The sequence below is a fragment of the Accipiter gentilis genome, chromosome 3, assembly GCF_929443795.1.
Source record: "Accipiter gentilis chromosome 3, bAccGen1.1, whole genome shotgun sequence".
NCBI classification, from domain to species: domain Eukaryota; kingdom Metazoa; phylum Chordata; class Aves; order Accipitriformes; family Accipitridae; genus Astur; species Astur gentilis.
In genome coordinates, this window is record NC_064882.1 from 47,003,795 (window position 1) to 47,025,282 (window position 21,488).

General features: G+C 52.9%; 1 protein-coding gene across 1 annotated transcript; it reads left to right on the forward strand.

The window, feature by feature from the left end:
- The first annotated feature begins 16,027 nt into the window (after window positions 1-16,027).
- Window positions 16,028-18,161, forward strand: EGR4 (early growth response 4). Its single transcript, XM_049792793.1, has 2 exons — window positions 16,028-16,166; window positions 16,503-18,161. Exons 1-2 carry the CDS (start codon window positions 16,028-16,030, stop codon window positions 17,828-17,830), a joined length of 1,467 nt encoding a protein of 488 aa, XP_049648750.1. The 3' UTR covers window positions 17,831-18,161.
- The last annotated feature ends 3,327 nt before the right edge of the window (window positions 18,162-21,488 follow it).

A 21,488-nucleotide genomic window follows, 5' to 3' on the forward strand; every position in this document is an offset into this window, starting at 1 on the left:
ACTTTCCTGGTGAATCACTTTGTCTATGCTACCTCAACCTTTTCATGTTCTCCCCCGCTCCTTTCAATACAGAAACAAATCTAAAATGCTGATTGATTTTAAAAGTGCATTTTATTCCCTTTTGTGCCTGTTCGGATGTTGCCAGGCTGGTATTTCACACACACGCGCATTGTCAGAGCCTGTTAGCAAGAAAGCATGATGTTGACTTTTGTCTGGCAGGTCAATCCTAGCGTGGGGGTTTATGAATCAACACTTGAGAGGTGTAAGATGTCCATCCTAATTCCTTGAGCTATCTCAGACATCTATGAGCCTGGCTTCCTTGGAAACAAGGCTTAGGTGACTATGTATGCATCCATCTGTCTGTTCATCTTCCTAATTTTAAAAGAATAAAGTAATAACTGGCTGATAGCCATTGGGCAGCTTCAACCAAATGTTGTGAATGTCCCAAGCATGCAAGGATTTTTATAAAGTCTGTTAATTAGAACCTTAGGACACACCAGGGGACCCAATTAAGAGCTACAGCTCTGTAGGACATCAGGCTTCACTGGTTCTACATATCACTGCCCACCTTGTTCACTTACATCGTTCATCACATTTTGTGGGCAAAGCTCACCATGTGTGGAGGCCTCTCTTTGCCGGTGTTATACTCAAGTTAAACCTGAGTTAACTCGAGTTACCTGTCAGGCGAAGAAGCCAAGCAATACTCTGTGCCCCACTGTAGCTCTCTCTCCCATCTGCAGCCAGCACGTGTTTGTCTATGCTTGGTGTTGGGAACTGGGCAAACCCCTCTCCAGAAAGAGAGCCTCTGCACCTTTGGGAAGGACCGTGCTCCAGTTCATGCTCTCCAAGCAGAGTATGAGGCCAAATAGCCAGCTGCCTCCTCGGCAGATACCCCAAGCAGGGCTCATCCCAAGCTGAAACAGGTATTCAGCCCAAGCTGCAGCAGTGGGAAAGAAGAGGTGGGCGATCTTGGCATGCATAAGGCTAGTTTTGCCTGCTTCAGCATCTGGCACAGAGGGTTTGGTGACCTAAAATTGCGTATCAGATCTAAGAGGGCAGTGCCTGCTCATGGATTTAGATTCAGAAACGCTGGGCTAAGGATGCAGGGTAACCCATCTGAGGGCACTGATGTGTTGAGCGTCTTGCATTCCTCTTTGCCAGCTTGCCTTTTTTAGAGATACTCTTCCTCTGAGCTCAAACACAGGCTACCACTGTGTCCCATCCGTGACCTGCCTGTACTGGCACTACTCTCATCTTCCAGAGTATTCTTTATTTGAGAAGTTACCCTTTCCACCTCCATCTCCTTCTCAGCTTCTCTTCCATTACATTACCCTTTTCCCTATTTGGTTTTCATTTCTCCTTGACATGCCCACGATATGCCAACACTAACTTCTTGATCTTTCACAGTGACTAACGCTTCCGTTTTGCCAACCGTTCTGAATCATTCTGGCTGGTTCAGCACATATCCACAGAACTGACACACATCATTATTCTTGGACGCAAAGTTGTATGAAGGAATTGTGTCCCCTCAGGTTGCTTTTCTAGTTGCCATTTTTGGCTACAGGATCACCCGGAATCTGCATGAAAAAAAAAAAAATTGGTAGCCTATGTGTTGTGGGTGTGTTACAGTTTTCAGTAATTTTATCAGCATGATTTCTCTATCTTTCCATCTGTGAAGCAAGATGCCCTTGGCTTATACATTTGCCATCCACTCTACTAAGATTTTAGAAGCTCTTTTGAAAATCCGTGCAACCCAAGTTCAAGATTTTCTATTGCAAAACAAAGCCTGCCGTGGCTAACCACAGATCTCTAGAAGACCCTGGAATCCCACCTCCTCAGAAAGAGAAGACACCTTCTTTGGGGGTTCATTCACTGCTGAAACAGAGTTCGATCATAAAGGCCACAATATCCATATTTTTGACCTTGGGGCAGGGCAAGAGGCAAGACTCCACACAGTGCAGACTAGTAGTAAGTACACTTGCGTTACAACATTTTGCCAAGGACAGTCTTGCCTGTATGGAAGCCAAATGTTTAAAATGAAGTTTGTTTTGTGGATGCAAAGCTAAAGAAACTGTTGCTGTAGATAGCATATACAGTCCGTTGCTGGTTCCTCTTTGCTCTAGCTGTTCTGTTCATTAAGACAGCCTGGGTTTTCCCATTTCCAACGCCCGCTTTCAGTTGCTCAGAACTTTTGCCAAACTGTAATTGTTTGGACAAGAATTTTCTGGGACAAATGTCTCTCTCCAGCCGAGATTTTGTGTAAAGTTTCAGATAAAACAGTTTTGTGGTTTTCAGGAATGAGGGGAGGAGAAAAAGATGTTGTTTTGCCAGATTAGAAAATGTTCTGGAGTGTTATAAAAATGTGTTGTTATAAAATGATCAAGGAGATACCTATCCCAGGAAAACCCACCTGAACATGCTTAGGTAAATACCTTTGAAAAATCTGGCTTTTTTCCTTGTGTTCAATGAGATTTATGGGCAAAGTTGCAGGCATGTTCTGTGAACATGGATGAGTCTGTCTCAGCTCCTAAATGTGAACAGCGTGTGCTCTGCTGCCTGCTCCTACAGCCTGTGGGACATATGTTAGGAATATAGGAGCTTGAGACAACTTTCTTGGTCAGTGCCAAGCATGATATGGGCAAGAGCTGACATGAGTAGCAGGAGTCTGCCTGCCTCTTCCCAAGGCACCACGGAGGGGTGAGGCACGTGTCTCTCATGTAGGAGGACCAAAGGGGTAGGGAGACTGGGAGAAAGGAAAGAGAGAGGGAAAATGAGCTGGGCAGGAATGGAGTAGGTAATAGAAGAGACTGGGGCAGGAATCAGGGGCTTAAACCTTGACGTTTGGTGTGATGAGAAGGTGTCCTGCTTGAGCTCCACCTGCCACTGCAGGAGGGCACAGGTCTTCTGCAGACCATCTGTCATTTCTGGAAATGTCAGGGGACACCTCCAATGACTCCAGATGCTGACATTTGGACAGCTCGGTCCTTCTCTAGGAGCAAACAGCTCAGGTGGATGAGGTAGAAAGGAGATGCACCTCGTGGTAACCTCACCCTTGACGTAGATCATGTTAGGACCAGGGCCTAAAGGCATGCTGTACCAGTTTTGACATAGTCTGGTGTCATCCTGCAAAGGACCACACAGGCAAACTTGCTTCTGGCGTTCCCAGTTTGGGACAATCTGTTCTCCCAGGTCGTGTGCTGTGCATGCTGTAGGCAGATAGTGTTTGTATTGCTGGAGGAAATATCTCTGCGAAGGGTGGAATAACAGGATTGGAAGCAGTTAATGTACGTATTGCCTAATTTTTGTTCCAATTTATCCTGATATAACAAGTGCTGGGGGTAATAATGAAAAGTGAATACAGACGTTTTGGCATGAGCACGACAGGATTTTGAACATCGGCTGGGGAGTTAAAGCCTCAACTTTCAGTCTTCTCTGGAAGAGTAATTCAACAGCAGCCAAGTTCATGAGTCAGCTCCTTGGTTAGTGTCAATTGGTTGGCTCCAGCGACTGGCTTGGCCCTGTGATTCAATGGAAATTGAAACATAATGCCTGTTTTTTATGAACTTAAACATGACAAAGGGGAAGTGAAACCTGACAGTCGGAAACAAACATTCCAGGCTCAGTTCAGGTAAGAGCCTGACATTTGCAAAACAGCGCGGTATTTTATTTAACTTATCAGAGAAGTATCAAATATTATTAATCACCTTATTCCATGACTGCAGAGGAAGCTGGAGCAATGAGGGGTTATAATCTCCAAAGAGAACAAGGAGAAAGTGCCGAACCACTGTCTCTGATGCAATACACCTTCAAAGTGTTTCACCGCGGGAAAGGCACAGCAGTGCCAACGAAACGTGGCCTCATTTCATCTCCTGGGAACAACAGACATGTGTCTTTCTCCGAAACCTTTGAGCTTCCAGTGCTTTGTGGTTTTTAGAACTTTTACTATCGCTATTTGAATCTGAAGTCTAAAAAGAGGGGGGGAGGGGGCTTGAGAAGAAAATGCCATGTGGAAGTTAAAATAGAAAATATAAGCATGTTCTTGCACCAAAACGGGTTGTGTTTCAGAGCTAAGAGTAAATACTTGTGATCATATTCAGACCCTGATTCAGACAGCTGGATTATGCCTAGGACAAATCAGGAAATGGATATTTCCAGAGAAATCAGCTTTATTTATTTCATCAGGAGAGGAGGAAAGGAGAACTCAGACCAAACGGTCATGAAACAAACAAAACCATATAGAGCACCAAACATCTCTGTGTGTGTAAAGTCCGAGGTAGGGCGGAAACCTACCAGAAATGTTGGTACCCTTGAAGTCAACAGCAAAATTCCCACCAGCAGGTTCCTACAGAAGCCAGGTCTTGCTCCTCGAGTCCTCTTAGTTACAGCTCTGCAGGTGACTGACGGCGTACGTGACCTTGGGCAGAGGATTTTCACCTCGTAGTCCCTTCTAAAACACTTCTCGAGCATTAAAGAATTAAATCTCGCAACATTCCTCTGCATGAGGTCATTATTGTTATGATGGCAAATCCACCCCCAGCCTCCGGGGCCACCTGGCAATCGCTTCATCTTCTCTACGTTACAGTAAGCAGTAACATTTCCCAGCCTGGTCTCAAAGGAATTGCAGGGCTGTAGCTCCGCTCTTCCCTTCTGCTCGGTTTTATTAACACAGGAAACAACAATCAAATAAATCGTCCCGGTTTTGGCTCCTCTCTGAGTTAGCACAGGTTGGGAGCTGGGCCAGGGACTGTTCCCAGGAAGCCCCCCCTGTTTTGAAGGCTAAGGAGTTCATTAACCAGCTGGCCTCGGTGCCCCAGTTCCCAGGCATGTTTAATTCACTAATGAGTGTCATGCGAGTCGTCTCTGGAGTCCCCGAGCCTCAGCCAGTCGGACTGGGTAACCTGGCTGTGGAGCACCTACGGGCTTTTCCTCTCTATAGGGGACCAGGGCATGGAGGGATGATGTATAACCAGGTCTTTTCCCATCAGGGAGCCGAGGCGTGATCGAGGCACAAAAGAAACCTAGTCTAATTAGCAGAGACTGAAAGGTTGCGGAGGGAGTGGGGTCCTGACCTGCTGGGGGAGGGATGCACCCCAGCTAAATTGGGGCAATTAAATGTTTGATTGGGAGCTCAAATCTCACTATTCAGCTGGTAGGAAAAGCTGCTAATTCCAGGTGCAATTAAAAGTGCCCAAATATTCAACTGAACTCACTGAATTTTGGGGTTTTTTTTATCATGGGATCCTGATCTCCCCCTTCCAAACACCTAAACTGAGTAGTCAGGGCTCACCGCAGCTCAGTATCCTTTCTGGAGTACCCAGGCTCGGGGGCTGAAGAGAAGAGGATTAGGTCAGTGCATGCCCAAGGTTCGCCTTGATACCGAGCTGGAATGGACGCAGAGGGTGGGAGAGACCAGACTCAGGACTTCCAGAGGATTTCCCAGTTAAAATATAACCTCGGTTAGGTGTGTAGGTGCTGTCTAACCTAGATTCTTGCAATCACAGCGGTCAGAGACAAGTGCGAGCACTGCCTCGAGACCTGAAGGTGGAAAGCATATTTTAAAAAAAGAAGAGATCTGAATTTTTTCTCTATATACCGATCTAGCAGTCTGGGGAGTCACCTTTGTGTTTCCTGAACACTTTGGGTCCACAGTTCTGACTGCATCCTCATCTCTGAGTATTTTTCCTGGCGGTATGGGAAGGGAATGTTTATTTTTCACAGGAACACATTGATTTGGTGATTTTTCCTGGGCAGAAGTTTAAAGGGCCAGCACTGAAGGAGGTGATCTAGCTTTAGAAATGTCTCCACTCAGGAACATTGCTTTTTGTTTTTATTTATCTATTGCCCCACAATTCCTTGAAGCAGACTCAGCTCCTTCTTCTACTTTTTTTTAGTTGTGAACTGGAGCAGTGAAGGAGAAATCAGTGCGAGCTGAGCATGCATCTGTCATCACTAGCTGTCACAACACCAGAGACTCCATGTCCGTCCCTTGCTTTACATCCGGCGTCGTCTCCAGCGATTACATCCCAATTTCCTTTAAAAAAAAAAAAAAAGAGAGAGCTCAAACGACGAAGTTTACAACAGCAACAGGCTACAGCATTATTCCTGCCATCGTTAAATTAGCATCAGGTTCTCTTGTCAGGGGTTTCTATGGAGACATTGCACTGTCCTGGCAGACAGTTTATGCTTCATGCCAGTTATATTTATTTGTATTTGTCAGTGAGCCAGAGTGGGCCAAGCCCTGCTCTGTCCTTTTGGAGTAATGCGGGATTCCCACAGTCTCCATCCGGCATTGCTCTGGGCACTGAGCAAGGAGGCACGCCGGTGTTTTCTACTAACACTTTCTTGTAGAGTTACTTAATTCTTTGCAGCTCTTGGCCAAGTTTTCTGCAAAGAGAGGAGAGTCCTGGAAGAACAGCTGGCTGCAAACCTGTCCCATAGCAGAGTTATGTTTGGTCCCGTGCTGGATGCGCTGGGGCTGCGGGAATAAGGGGTGCCACAGAGCCTGCAGCACTGCATGAGTTGTTTAGGATGGTTGGGTACATCCCATAGACTGCAAGTATTTACTTGCGGAACCTGAGAGTCTCCTTGCAAGAAGCTCTCCGTGATGTCCTCATCCCACAGGCTCCTGCGTCAAGGTGGGACATTCAGAGTATGTGGCTTCCTCACCACGTTATTTAATTATCTGTTCACAGCTCCAGCTGATCCTAGTAAAAAGGTGATGTATGGCCCAGAAAGCATGGACCAGCCACTGGTGTGGTGTTCTCATCTGTGCTCTGCACCCGTAAATGTCCAGGTTCCTCTGGAAGGAGCTGCTCTGGTTTGTACCCTGTGCCCGAGGCTCTGCTCTGAGCCTGATCAAGAGGGGATGCATCGACTCTTGCCCGTATTGGGCTCATGCAGAAAGTGTTGACCCAACTGTGTGTTTGAGTACAAATATAGCCAGATACGATGCAGCCAATTTATTCCCCTCAACACACTGTGGTACACCTTAGCCACAGCAGTCCACATTGTTCCCTGAAGGACAAACCTTGGACTGGAGAACTATCCTCTTCGCAGGAACAAACAGGACTCAAACACATTGCCAAACTGGATGCTGCACCATAGTCCAGATGCTGCCGAGTGTCCGACCTCAGCAGGAGGTGCTGGACTGTCATGGAACAACCCAGGGAGGTATCCTTCCTCCCACAGCATAGCGATGGGATGATGTCCTGGAGCAGGAATGTTGGGTCGGTCTCTCCGAGTCAAGCTGAAGACTAATCTAGCCACGTACTTCGTCCCTTGACAGTGGCCACTGATGGACGCCTAGAGAAAGGTAGAAGGAGGCATCCACCTGCACTCCTATTCCCACGGTATGTCCTTCCAGGTTCTGGTAATCTGTAGCAATTGGCTGCAAAATGCAGTTTAAGAGTAGGTAAAATCAGCATTCTCCCATGGTACTTTGGGGTAAAAAATGCACTCTACCATATACATTTTAGAGTGACACTTCTCGCATTTACACGTGGGTTGGGCACCCTGATTCCTGCAAGATGGCAAATGCTGCTCTCTTAGCTGAACTATATAATAGATATAACTTGTATTAATTTACATACCATACTATATTTAATCATTTTCCTAATTGTATGCTGAGAGACCAGAGCAGTTAATTTGAAGAATTCCATGAATTTCCACACGCTTCCAACCTTTGGCATGAATATCATTAAGTTTTATTAACATAATTATTACTAATGGCAAAAAAAAGGACTGCTATCATTTCACTCTTGTATTTTGGATATGAGTCGAGATCACGATACTGTAACCACAAGCAACAAATCAGAACTTGATAGATGGATTTGCCTTCTTTAGCAGCTGACAGTGACAGCCTTTAAATTTACTTGGGAGGAAGAATTGATGGCATAGAAAACTGACTTTGGAGGCTGATGGTTTTATTTCATGGAGAGGAGAGTTAATAAATCTTCATGCTGCTCTGATTAATGATTCCGGAGAGCGTCTCTCTGGATTCTTGGAAACTTTCCTGAAAAGGAGCAGTGAGCTGGTCAAGGAAGCATATAACACTCACAAATGAAAAGCTGCCAGATAAATTCCTCTCTGAGCAGGCACCGGGCCAGGTGTGTGTCCCCCCGTCTTTGCAATCAGAGGGGTAAGTAATTGAGCATGGTTCATGGGCAGGAATTGCAGTAGGTGGCTGGAAAAGTAACAAGGGCTGCAGGGAGCTTGGGTTTAGCTCCAGTCTCCGCAACAGATTCTCTGCAACATCCTTGGCCAATTCACTTTGCACCGGCGAGTACAAAAACAGCCCTTTTAACTCCGAGACACTCGAGGAAGCCCACTGCCCATTCCCAGGGTTGAATCCCAGTTCCCAGTAATCCCTGTGGGCACTGGGAAACTGGGTCTTGAAACCAGCCGGCTGCCTGGGGAGGGAGGGATGGTTGGAGGCAAAGCAACCTTTCTTCCTTTCCCTGGGAAAGAAACGCGCTCCTCCCTCTCCAGCCAGCTTAGCTTTTCTTACCTGTCCTTCTCGAAAGGGATTTTATTCTAATGGTTTGGTAACAAACGCCTTTATCTGATTGCAAGGCAGCTCTCTTTCAGGTTGATGACACCAGCAATAAAGGGGCCAACATTTTTTTGCGTCTTATTCGGGGCACACGTCCCCAGCACGCCTCCACCGTATCGCTTGCGAAGCCAGAGCCCCAAGGGTGCTGGGTGCTGCGCAAGCCTCTGCTTGCCCTAACGAAACCTGCCCGGGCTGCGGGACCATGGCGAGCGGAGCCGAAGGAGCCTAGAGAAGACAAACAACCCTCGTGGTTTTCATCTGCCATGGGGATTGAGATGTCTTGCAGCCTAATGACGACAGAGAGTAAAGATGCTCAGGGCTAATTTTGGAGCTCAAGCTCCTGTTCAAAGCCCCCTGGAAACTAAAAAATAAAAGTCCAAATGTTTTGCTTCAGGCTTTTTCTAAATAAAACAGCCCAGTAATTTGGTTTAAAGAATGCTTTATTTAAAACTACACGTAATTTCTTTAGAGGTGATTAAAACCAGTGTGAGAATGGGTGAAGAAAGGCTTATTTGGGGCTCAGTGAAACATTTCATTCAAACTGAAAGGCAAGCTTGCTTGGAAACACTTGCAGCTTCCCAGACAATACATCAAGGCAGACAGACTCTTAGAAAAAAATGCGAATTTGGAAAGAAGTTGAGAAAATTGTCCCCTCCTGGCTTTATTACTTTATTACAGCCAAATCATTGTGTTCCTAACAGCCCCAGCCTCAGCCCTGTGCTTATGCTGAGCCCAATTAGTCTTTCTGCCCCTGACCAACGCATGCAAAAGCACATGCTAAAAATATTGTGATTAGGATGCGTGATGAAGGAGAGAATAGAAATACCACTTCTGCTCGCCACCAGCATCTCCGAGAGCTCACGGCATTAGCACTTTGCCTTTAGTATTGGGTTTGATTTTATTATTCGGGGGGCAGGGGGGAGCAGGAGATGAAGATTATTTCTGACTAGAGCCTATTTTTAGGAGGCGATGCGATTGCAGGCGCTGCAGCGACCTCTCCGCTTTGGCAAGCTGCTCTGCCATCCCCGTATGCAGTCGTTCCCAGGCTGTAATTCCCCTCAGCTAAACTACAGGTAGCAGTGAAATCAGGGGAATTTTACCCCAAAGCTCAGCTGCTTGTGATAAAAAAGCAAGGATGTAGGAGAAGCAATCTGTAAATTTTAAGGGCAGGAAGAGCTGTTATCGCTAGCTGAGCACCCAGAGAATATGGTGATGTGCAGCAACATAAAACCTGGAGCGAGATAGCCATCCGCCCCGACCTCCCGCTGTGCCCAGGCTCTGAAATTCCAGCCAGCGATTCCTCTCCCTCGTGCCCTGGTAATTTAAAAAAAAAAAAAAAAAAAAGCCCCTTTTGGCAGGCATTTCATAGAGCCTCACGTGCTGCTTAAATCCACTCAGGCCGCCTGGGCATGCCTGAGGAAAGAAGCTTTTCGGCAAAGGTCCTCAGAGCATCCTTTTGCCACTGTCCCGGGGCTGGTGGCACGGCCGGGAGGTGGTGGTGATCTTCTTCTTGACCTCTCCGGGTTGTCTCCTGTGTCACACGAGCATCCTCTCTACGGCGCCAGGAATAGGTTCGGAGCGGAGACAGTGCCGCTGGTCGCGTGCCAGTTGCCATGGAAATGCAGAGCGAATGTATTCTAGAAGTTTTCCTGGAAGGGGAGATGGTTGGAATGATCGGAGAGGGAGATGGAGGGCAAAAGAGATGAGATCCAGTGGTTGGGCTGTGACCCATCCCCGTGCTATCTCTGGTGGCCATCCCAGGAGGAAACACTGCTGCGTCGCATCGTGCCATCCGCCTCCCACCCCGCGAAGTCCCTTGTCAGCGTCAAGATTTTGGGATGCCTCTCCCTTCTCCATCTCAGAGGCCTGGTGGAGGGAGGTTTGGGGTGGTTTATAACAGAATCTGGGCTTTGTGGTTGGCTTTTGGTGTGTTTTTTGGTGGGGGGTGGTTTAAAGGAGCTGCTCTGCCTCCAGAAGATGGGGGTCATGAAAGGTAATTCACAGAGGTTTGTGCAGAGCACAGGATGGTGCCGGCAGCTCCTGCTCACCCAAACAGCAGCTTCTGAGCCATGGGTGCTGGCAGGGCAGCTGCCCCTTTGGGTGCCCACCTCTGTCCCTGCCCCTAACACGCCATGGGGGGAAGCAGCAGCACTTCCCAGGGGGATTTCTTTAAAATACCCAATTCCATCTGCTGCTCAGCCCCATCTGCAGAGCAAACCTGAACCACAAACAGAAAACGCAAGGGTTGGCCATAAAAGATGGAAATGCTGGGGAGCAAGGGGAGGCAGGCAGTGCTGCAGGGCTGTTGTCTTTCCCCCAGCTTCCAGGAAAAAAGAAAAAAAAACCAACCACTTTTGAATCACAGAAGCATCTTCTTGTATATTGAGGACCAATGGCTCAGAGTCAATGGAGCCACTTTCTCATCCACGAGAGAAGCCCTTGGAAGAAGGTTAGCGTTACCGGCAGGGAATTTCCCAGCTATACCCATCACCACAGAGAGGTTTTGATCACCAGGAGGAGGGAATTCATCGCCCCGTGTGAGCAGCCGGCAGATTTATCGCACACACACCCAGTTGCTCGGAGGCTCTTCTGAAGCTGCAAGCGTGGAGGCGGTGGGCACACTCCAAACAAACAGAAAGAGAGATTTCTTCACCTAAAACTTAGTTCATCTCACAGCACAGGGAATGCTAAGGGTCCATAAAGGAATCAGACAGTGGAAAAATCCTCCAAGGACTATTAAATGTAGAGCATCAGGTCAAATGCAGAAGGTACATGAGCCATGAAAACTTGGAGCTTGGAGAAAACACATGGAAATTACACTTTTCTCTGAATATCTGTCGGCTTCGGGCACACGAGCCCAAGTTTGGCTGCCAAAGTAGTATTGCCATGAACCGATACTCATCCCATCCCTTTGGAAAAATGAATTCCAGCCACAGATCAGTGCTGTCCATCTCTGCCCTCACCAGCAGCTCTGGAGCTGCCTCCTCCTGCCCAGCCTGCGTGCTGCGGTGGGGAAGATGCTCCCTAGACCTTCCCCCAGCAAATTGCTGGCTCATGGCAAGGCAAAGCAGGAGGAAGAGGATGATTTGCCTCCTTTCCATGTCAGCTTCTCCCTTAAACAGGACTGGGAGTCCTGGATGCATCCAACCCCCTACCAAAATCTCCCCAGACTCTAGGAAAGACCCCAAACCAAGCCCCCAGAGATGAAAACCAGGGGACAAAGCCAAGAATTAAGGCTTGATTTCCATCCTATAACCCCAACTGAGAGCGCAGACTGGGAAACTGGAGGGGAAGGAAGGCTGATGTGCCATTTCAATGGATTGCGTGTGGCGTGGCAGGATGGTCAGCAGAAAAGTGACCAAGCCGGCCCCCGGCTCTGCGGGGAAAACATCTGGGTAGGTCAGCAGGAGCCAGCAAGGAGCTCGCCAAGCAAGTGCTCACCCTGGCTGGTGGAGATGGGCAGGCAACCGGGGACAGTGGCTTGTGCCAGCCGGTTGCAGATGGCAAGTGACTGGGGGAGTCCCGGGCTGGCAGCCTGCTCGCTGCGGCACACGTGGAGGGCTGCAGTCCTGGTCGAGTTCGGGGGTGAGCGTGGGGCTGAGCAACCTGTGCCCTGCTGGAAAGTTCAGAGATGACTTTTGGGCTCCCAGCATCACTGGAGGAAAACCGCTCCTTCCTTTGGGGTCATCATTTGCTGCCCCAAGGATGCTTCCACTGCACGGAGGGTCCACGGAGGGAGCAGGAGCCCGAAGTCCCTTCTGCTTGGGTGAACCTTTGCTGCAAGATACCCCGTGGACACACACAGGGCTGCCACAGCGGCTTTCCAAACCGCTTCAGCTCTTAAAGACCTTAAGCAAAGCTTCCTGCAGCATCTCAGGGACCAGAGAAAGAGAGAGAGGATCCAAAAACCGGGGCAGAGCCTGAGCTCCGGTACCTCCCCGGGGTGCCCGTGTGCTACGGAGGGGGGGACCTGGCCGCTGCACGGATTTCCTCCCTGTATTTTTATGACGACACATTTCACCCCAGGAAGGCTATCCCGCCTCCTCGCCAGCCAAGTGCCCCTTCTGGGAAGGGAAACGCTGTGCCAGCACCTGGTCCCGGAGCTTGGCTTTAGTCGTGGTCACGTTTTCCCATTACCTCATGCGTGGTGTCACCTCCACGGTCGGAGCTAACAGAGCCACACTCCTCCCATGGAAACTGCCATCCAAGAGGGTCGCTTCAGACTGTTTTTTTTTAATACAAGTAGGTCTCTCTTCTTCTCAGGCTCAAAAGAAAAAAGCATTCATCCAGAGGAAGAGGGCACATTAGAGTACCTATAGAGCCACCCCTGTATAGTCAGCAGCACTCTCCCAGGCAGACGAGGCGTATATAAACCACGCAATAATTGTTTATTTTCTTGTCTGGGGAACTGAAATGTCGCCACTATTTTAGGATCACGTCTGAGGATGAAGAGAGTTTTATGAGAGCTGCCTCTGCCCCACGGCAGTAGCAGGGGACCTTCCCGTGGCATGTTAGGCTGGTGTCGTATAAAAGGTGGGACAGGTTTTTTCCATCTTCAGGAGAAAAGGAGAGCTGCTTGTCCTGGCAGCAGTTGTCCCAGGGAAGTGCATGGCAGCAGGCGAGAGCGAGGAGCTGGACTCCAGCTCAGAGACCAGAGGTCTTACACATCCTGAAGCCTGACACCCCAGTTAAAATGTGGCACAGCCAAATAAAATAAGAGTGATCAAGATCTGATGGGTCCATCTAACGCAGCCAAGGAGAGGTGAAGAAGAGAGCAAGGACTCTGAGGTCCATCCCTTAGTCGTATCCCACCGGCATCCAGCAGTTCCCCTAAGCAGCAGGTTGGGGATGTGTTTAGTAGCCACAGATGGACTATTTTGAACCTGTTTGTCATCTTGGTCCCCATGATGTCCTGAAGGGCTGAGTTCCAGTTTCATCAAGCACTGCAGGGGTAAGTATTGCCTTTGGTTTGCCTGAAACCCATTTTCTGGCTACTGCACTGGGCACCCCCCAGCTCCTGTGAGATGAGAAATGGTGAATAATTGGATCCCACTCACCATTTCCACACTCTGATAATTTTCTGGATCTCTCCCCATCCCCTCTTTTATTTCCAACCTGAACCTCACAGCTCATTCCCTGACACTCCATGAATCACCAGCCAGGCTTAATGCTTCTTTGCACCTCTTCGCCAGCGATCTCAGTGCATTTTTGCAGAGGCAACTATGAACAGCCTGCCCCCAACGTGGGGAAGCGCTGCTAGACACATTTCAGAGTGATTTGCCCAAGGTAGCGCAGTGAGTCATTGCTGGAGCCAGGAATAGCACCGGAGCAGGGCCCCGCTTCAGCCGCTGTGCCCCGGCTCGAGCATCGCTTGGCCTCATGGATGTGGATGCGGGCCCTGCTGCACGTCCTCAGTGGAATCTGGCCTTCCAGCAAGGGCTGTAAGCACACGGAGGCAGGGAAAACACGAAGGTAGGGGGGCCGGGGAGAGGTCCCCTCCTCCTTTCTAGCTCCTTTGTACCCCACAGCTTTCTCCTGCAGACACCGTCACAGAGGTAACCTTCTCATCGGCCACCTTGCACAGACAAACGGCGGGTTTGTACACGTAAATATTTTTATAGATGTGTTTTATAGCGGGCTCTGAACCCAACAGCCAGATTGCCCAGAGAAAACCTTCCTACCCATCCAAACTGCGCGTGCTGGTTGCTGGTGACAATCCGCTCCCCAAAGCATCGCCGCTTGTCCAGGATCAGCTCCGAATTGATGTTGGAAATTTGGAAATCTCCAAATAACCAAGCAGGGAAAGCAACAGCCTCCAGCCTTGCTTCACTGGAGGCTTCACCCCACCGCAGCAGCCGGCGGGGGGGTCGGGAGGATGCTCGGAGCACTGCGGCAGGGCTGGAAGCACTGCCAGGATCCTTCCGAATCACTGCTTGTGTTGAGTCCGCTCTTAAAACATCCCCCTTCGACGAGCCAGTGGGATTTGCAGTATGGATCTGCCCTCTCCCAGCCCAAATCCGTGCCTATCGCACGCCGGCCTGGGTGGGAGCCATGAACTCGGATGACTGAAACGCGGCGAGGGAGCTGGCCGCGGCGTTTGCCTTCTCTTTTTGGCCGCTTGCTTGATCGCAGGAGGAGCCGGCATCCACTTCACGGCTCCGAATCAAAGCAAATACGAAATGCCAGCAGAAAGTATTGCAAAATCAGGCACGGAAAGGAGGGGAGGGAGGGAGGGGAAGAGCAAACCCAGCACCTTTCACGCTTCTAGAAGGAACAAGAGCAACAAAAGGCATTCACAGGGAAAAAATAGCATAAGGCGAATAAGAGCCTGGGGAGATGTAAATCTGGAAGAACAGCAGCCCACGTTGGGAGAGGAGCCAAAGCCCCGATGCATTCCTGCGGCGCAAGGGTCGGATCCGGAGGGGTGCCCAGCATTCCGCCCCCCCCCCCACCCCAAGCCGTGGGAACTGCAGGGGCAAATCTGAACCTGGAGGAAAGCAAAAGCTGCGTGCACACGCTTGTGCTCGCACACGCGTGTCCGTGCACACGCGTGTGCATGGGTGCGTTGATGCAGGGGGTGCGAGGGGGGGATGCGGGCAGGATTGCAGGGGAGATTGGGGGGGGCGGGGGGGGGGGGGATGCTGTGCACGTACACACACACAGCAGCAACAGCGGGCCCTGCAGCGATTTGTTAAAAATATCGCGATTATTAGTTTAAAAAGATGGAAGGAAAAGGGGGGGAGAAAAAAACACCACCAAAAAAAAACACGGGAGAGAAAAGGGGGAGGGGAAGGGAGGGGGAGGGGGAGGGAGGGGGGCAGCGCGTCACGGGAGAGATTTCCTTATTGGGACTCCCTAGCCTACATCCTGAGTCCATATATGGGCATTTACGTCACGGCAGCCTCACTGGGGACTCCAGAAATGGCTGCGGCGGAAGGTCGGAGCAGCCCCGCTGCAGCTATAAAGGGGGCGGCGGGGAGGGAGAGCCGGGCGTCCGCACGGGCTGCCGCTCCTGCCTGCCCCTGCCTGCCCCCGCCTGCCCCCGCCTGCCCCCCCAAACCCCCCGGGACCTGCCCCCCACCCCCCACTCTTCCCCGGGGCACAGCACCCCCCCGGATCGCTCCCAGCACCCAGCCCGAGCATCACCCGGATTGCACCAAACACCCCGGAGCAGCAACCAAACGGTCCCTGGCATCTACACCGAGCGCCCCCCGGCTCCCCCCCGAGCACCCCCCCGGGCACCCCGCAGCATCCCCCGGATCCCCCCCGGGCACCCCGCAGCATCCCTCCCATCACCCCGGCCACCCCGCAGCATCCCCCGGATCGGTCCGGGCACCCCGCAGCATCCCCTCGGCTCGCCCTGAGCATCCCTCCGCTCGCCCTAAGCATCCCCCCCACTCGCCCTAAGCATCCCCCAGGTAGCCCCGGCCCGCCCCCCCCGCCCCCCCCTCTTCTCCGGCCGTGCCTTCAAGGGAGATGCTCAACGTTATGGATTTCTCTTGCCCGGACCCGCTTTACTCCAAGTACGAGGAGAGCTGCGAGATGAAAACCGGAGAGCTGCAGGGCTTGGGGCAGCCTGAGCAGCAACTTCTGGCTGAGGGCGATTTCCTAGGAGGTAAGGGCAAGGGGGGGGGGGGGGGCCGGGCAGGGATGAGGGACCCCGTTGGGAGTGATAGCTGCAGCCGGGAATCGGGCATCTTTCCCTCCTCTGCCTCCCCCTGCCTGCTTCCAGCCCCTGGCTGTGGGTTCAACAGTCCCCCGGTAGCCCAGGGTGGGGGTCCTGGGGGGTCCTGCCGGGGAAGCCCAGGGCTCCCTGTGCACTCCCGGGGACCTCGAAGTGACGCAACATCAGCCTCCCGCTCTTCCACCGTATCCCGATCTTCCCCCCCCACCCCACCCCATCCCCGCATCCCTCCGTCCCTCTAACCACCGTCCCCCTCTGCGTCCCCAGGTGAGCTGCTGGGCACCCCGATGAGCGGCGGGGCGGTGGATTACTCCCTGCTGGGCAGCCAGCCCTCCCCTTCGCTCAGCTACACCGGCAGTTTCTTCATCAAGGCGGTACCGGAGCATCCTCAGGACCAGGAATCCCTCTTCAACCTGATGTCGGGGATCCTGGGCATCTCCCCCTTCGCCTCCTCCGAGGGCCACCAAAGGCACCTGGATGCTCTTTACCCCTGCCCCGAGGTGGCTCAGAGCCAGCTGGACCTTTACGCCGCCTGCCAGCCCGAAATGAACGGATCCACCCAAGCCCCTTTCCCGGAGCAGGGCTACGGCAGCTTCCCCGCGACGGAGGGGGCTCAACCCCTCCAGGCACAACCCACCTTAGGAAACACCTCGCAGTGCTTCTTCCAGCCCAAGCTCCTGGATAACAAGCAGGACATCAAGCTGCCCTCTGCTTCCCCACCCTTGGACAAGTTTAAAGCCTCCTGCGCCCAGTGGGAGCCCGTCACCCAGCATCAGGCCTACTTGCCCGCCGGCTACCATTCTCCCGAAGCCTTCCCGGCTGGGGAGAGCGGCCAGGGGCTGTTCCACCCGCTGGGCTCCAAGATGGAGAGCGTCTTGTCGGTCAGCTGCCAGTCGGAGCTCGGCAGCCTGGCGGAGGATGCTGCCTGCTTCGGCACCCATCTGGGCTTCGGCTGCGAGCCAGAAAACTTCCCGGCCCGCGGGGACTTTGCAGACGCCAAGATCCACAACCTCCCTCCTCCGTTAATGCCGGAGTTCGACGCCTCCTTGGCCCAGCCCGAAGTCCTGCCGGGTCTGATGAGCTCTGCCGAGCTCCTCCATCCTCACCCCTCGCCCTCCGTCCCCGCCCCGGACTTTTTGGGCCACCCCACTTCTTCCTCCATCCCTTCCCTGCTGCCCACCAACCCTCCTGCCTTGGCCGAGCCCAAGAAGAAGACCCGCCGGACCAAGTGCTCTTCCAAATGCTTCTGCCCCAAACCCCACGAGAAGGCTTTCGCCTGCCCGGTGGAGAACTGCATCCGGAGCTTCGCCCGCTCGGATGAGCTCAACAGGCACCTCCGCATCCATACGGGCCACAAACCCTTCCAGTGCCGCATCTGCTTGAGGAACTTCAGCCGCAGCGACCACCTCACCACCCACATCCGCACCCACACCGGCGAGAAGCCCTTCTCCTGCGACACCTGCGGCCGCCGCTTCGCCAGGAGCGACGAGAAGAAGCGTCACAGCAAGGTCCACCTGAAGCAGAAAGCCCGGACGGAGGAGAAGCTCAAAGGTTTGGGGTTCTTCTCGGTGGGTCTTTCCTTCGGGACACTGTGAAACCCCAACCTGAGCGCTGGGAGACGGCGTTTCCCGAGGTCCCCCGAGCATCTCACGGGAGAGCCGGGGTGGGAATAACCTCCTGGGGTGGCCCCGGAGAAGATGATGGCAGATCGGGTCGTGCCGGGGAGGAGAGGGGCACGCGGGAGGCAGAGGCGATGCCGCGGCGCTGGACCACTGGCTGCGGAAAAGGGATATGGCAGCTCCGGCCGCCCGGAGCCGTCTCCAAACTGCAGGGACTGAGTCATTTTTATAGCTCCTATTCCAAGGAGGGGAAAGAAAAAACCATGTACAGAAAGAAATCCCTACCGAGATGGGGGGTTTTTATATACCCAAACCCACGGACATCCTGCGTTTGTAGCGACCTGACTGTGATTTCCCCTGCCAGCACTTTACACGATGCTCCCGGCTGGTTATTTACCGGCCGGCACGGTCGGGGGCTGCGGCTGCACCGGTCCTTTCTCCCCAAAGAGAGAGATGCCGCCAGGCTCCGGCAACCGGTGCCTAACGGTCCCTTTGGAAAGGTGATGTCGTCATCGTTATTATTATTTTCCTGTTTGTAAAAAGAAAAAGAATCTATCAGGAATATTAGAAAATTGTGTCTATTTTTCTAATTAAAGATTTGAGCTAATCTAAGACCTTGCTGGCGTTGCTCTCTGCCTTTCAATCCCATATAGCAGCCGACGCCAGTGGTATTTCTGTTGCGGTTTTGACCTCTAGCTGCCACGTATGGGGAAAAAAAGGTGCTTAAATAATTAGCAGGGAGAGAAAAATCAATCAGTGCAGCGGGTGGGTTGGCGACCCTCCTCCTGAGCATCCCCAAATCCCCAGGGTGCGTGGCTCATGCCGGGAGCAGGGTCTTGTCCCAGGACAGAGCAGGGAAGGGATCCCCGCTACCTGTCAGTGGGTCCCCCTCCAAAAAGGGGGATGTGGCTCCGGGTTTATTCTGATGGAACTGAGCCCTGGAGGGATCTGCCCTACTTGGATCCAGAGCTGCAGGGTCCGCTGTGGGGACCCCAAAGCCCAGCCCAGACACCCCCCCCACCCTGGGTTCCTGGTCCCCCATGGGATGTGGATGCCCCACGCACCCTGGCAGGCTTCACCTATAAGAAATGGGGTGAAATACAGCTCTGCTCCCCGTCTTCAACCTGGCGCATCCCCAGGGCTGGAAAAGATCCAGGCACCATCAGGCAGAGGCAGGCAGGCAGGATGCGACCCCCTGCGAAGCCGGGGGGGCTGTTTGCTCCCTCCCTTTTGGCGTTTTAGACGGCTGAGAGATGCCGTTTCTCTTCTCCTGGGACCAGCCAGCAGCCGGATGGCTCAGGAGAAGATTTTGCAGCCTGGAAAGTGCTGCTGATAGGAGAGCTTCCCTCCTCCAGCAGTTAAAAAATCAGCTAAAACCATATATCCCCAAAATCTCGTCCTTCTAACAGGAGCTGCTCGCTCAGATGGGACACGCTGGTCTTTGGTTTTAATTAATCAGGGGGAGAAGGTGCCTGTGGGAAGGGAGGGAGCTGGGCAGTGGGGATGGAGAGGCATGTCCTTGGCTTGGGATTCGGTGATCATCATCGATGCTCAGGTGGTTTGGGGATTATTGGCCTCTTCTTGCAGAGGGGGAAACTGAGGCAGGGAAGGGATGCTGAGCATGGCTGCAAATCTGCTCTCTCTGGCAGATTTTGTTCCCTCCACCAGCTCTAGAGAAGGGGGATCTGCCCCCCAACCGTGTTGTGGAGGAGGGAAGTCTCCTTCCCCAGGTGCCCCCATGACTCCGAGCCCTTTGCCAACATGGGGACTGGAGCATCCTGGGGTTAAACCCCATTTATACCGCTATCCTGGCAAAATCCACTGCCCCACACTGAGCTTGCCATGGGGTGGGAGGACCCCATGGTTAAGGGGGAAATCCTAAATGTCCCCTCGGACCTGTCCCTAAGAGCTTACACCTCTGACGGCACCCAAGGGTGCTCGTGCCCCTCAGGTGGGCACCCACTAGCCCCAAGCACTACTGGCCCCAGCAGCTGAACCATCCCATGAGTGTGGGAACCTGATCCACGTTTTTCTGTGGGGACACCCCAGATATCATTAATAAAGACCTCAGCACCCAGGTTCCCTTTAGGAAAGAGGCATCTTTTGGGCACCTCTCCACAGTAGACAGCCTTGCTTTCCCCCGCGCCGCCGGCCATGCATGATGCATGAGGCCTTTATTAATACCCCTCCGAAAGCGCATCTATTATTGATGCTGAGTCTGAAAGCTCTGCGATGGCACCCGGGTTCAAGCGTTCGCCCTCTGCTCCCCCGGCCGGCGCTGCCGAGGGAGGCTGGGAGGGAGGGGGGCACCCACCGTGGCACCTGGGTGAAGCTGCTTCTGGGGTGGGATGGGACTGAGCACACGGGCTTGTGTTTTTAGGAGAGGAGAAGCGGTTACACCCTGAAACCTGGGACTACTCAGGGATGGGGACAACCATTCACCCCCGGGCTGGTGGCATCGCGGTCCCAACGCTGCCGTCTTCCCCTTTGTCCACATCAGGGACAAGAAAACACGTCAGTGCTGGATGCTTTTGGGGGCCAAGGTGAGGTGCTTGGGGACTGGGTCAGGACCAAGCCAGGGTGCTCAGGGAATCAACTGGGATGAAGCTGGGGCATTCAGGGACTGGATCAGGACCAAGCCAGGGACACAAGCCAGGGTGCTCAGGGAATCGATTGGGATGAAGCTGGGGCATTCACGGCCTGGATCAGGACCAAGCCACGGTGCTCAGGGAATCAACTGGGACGAAGCTGGCACATTCGGGGACTGGATCAGGACCAAGCCAGGGACTAAGCCAGGGTGCTCAGGGACAAGAACAGGACCAAGCCAGGGTTCTCAGGGACTGGATCAGGACCAAGCCAGGGTGCTCAGGGACAAGAACAGGACCAAGCCAGGGTGCTCAGGGACTGGATCAGGACCAAGCCAGGGACCAAGCCAGGGTGCTCAGGGAATCAATTGGGACGAAGCTGGCTCATTCAGGGACTGGATCAGGACCAAGCCAGGGTGCTCAGGGAATCAAGTGGGACGAAGCTGGGGCATTCGGGGACTGGATCAGGACCAAGCCAGGGACCAAGCCAGGGTGCTCAGGGACAAGAACAGGACCAAGCCAGGGTGCTCAGGGACTGGATCAGGACCAAGCCAGGGTGCTCAGGGAATCAACTGGGACGAAGCTGGGGCATTCGGGGACTGGATCAGGACCAAGCCAGGGACACAAGCCAGGGTGCTCAGGGAATCAATTGGGACGAAGCTGGCGCATTCAGGGACTGGATCAGGACCAAGCCAGGGTGCTCAGGGAATCAAGTGGGACGAAGCTGGCGCATTCGGGGACTGGATCAGGACCAAGCCAGGGTGCTCAGGGACTGGATCAGGACCAAGCCAGCATCCTTGCAAACCTGGGTCCAGCCCAGGATGGGGAAGGAGCAATGCAGGCACCCACACTCGACCCCACGCCGGCTGGCCGCCCCAGGAGGTGATGCTCCCCGGGGTGATTCCAGCCGGGAGCCTGCCAGGGATGGGGGCTTCACCGGTGGGGGCAAGGGTGGGCTTGGGGGGGAACAGAGGAGATGGAGGCTGAGGCCAGCAGGCTGCTGCATGGCAGCAAGGCCCGGCGGAGAGCCCGCCGTGTTCGTGGGGAGA

Excerpts from the sequence above, each read along its gene's own strand:
- EGR4 (XM_049792793.1), top strand. The coding sequence starts at position 16,028 with ATGCTCAACGTTATGGATTTCTCTTGCCCGGACCCGCTTTACTCCAAG. Across the intron at positions 16,167-16,502 it reads TGAGGGCGATTTCCTAGGAG|GTGAGCTGCTGGGCACCCCG; the intron begins GTAAGGGCAAGG and ends CTGCGTCCCCAG.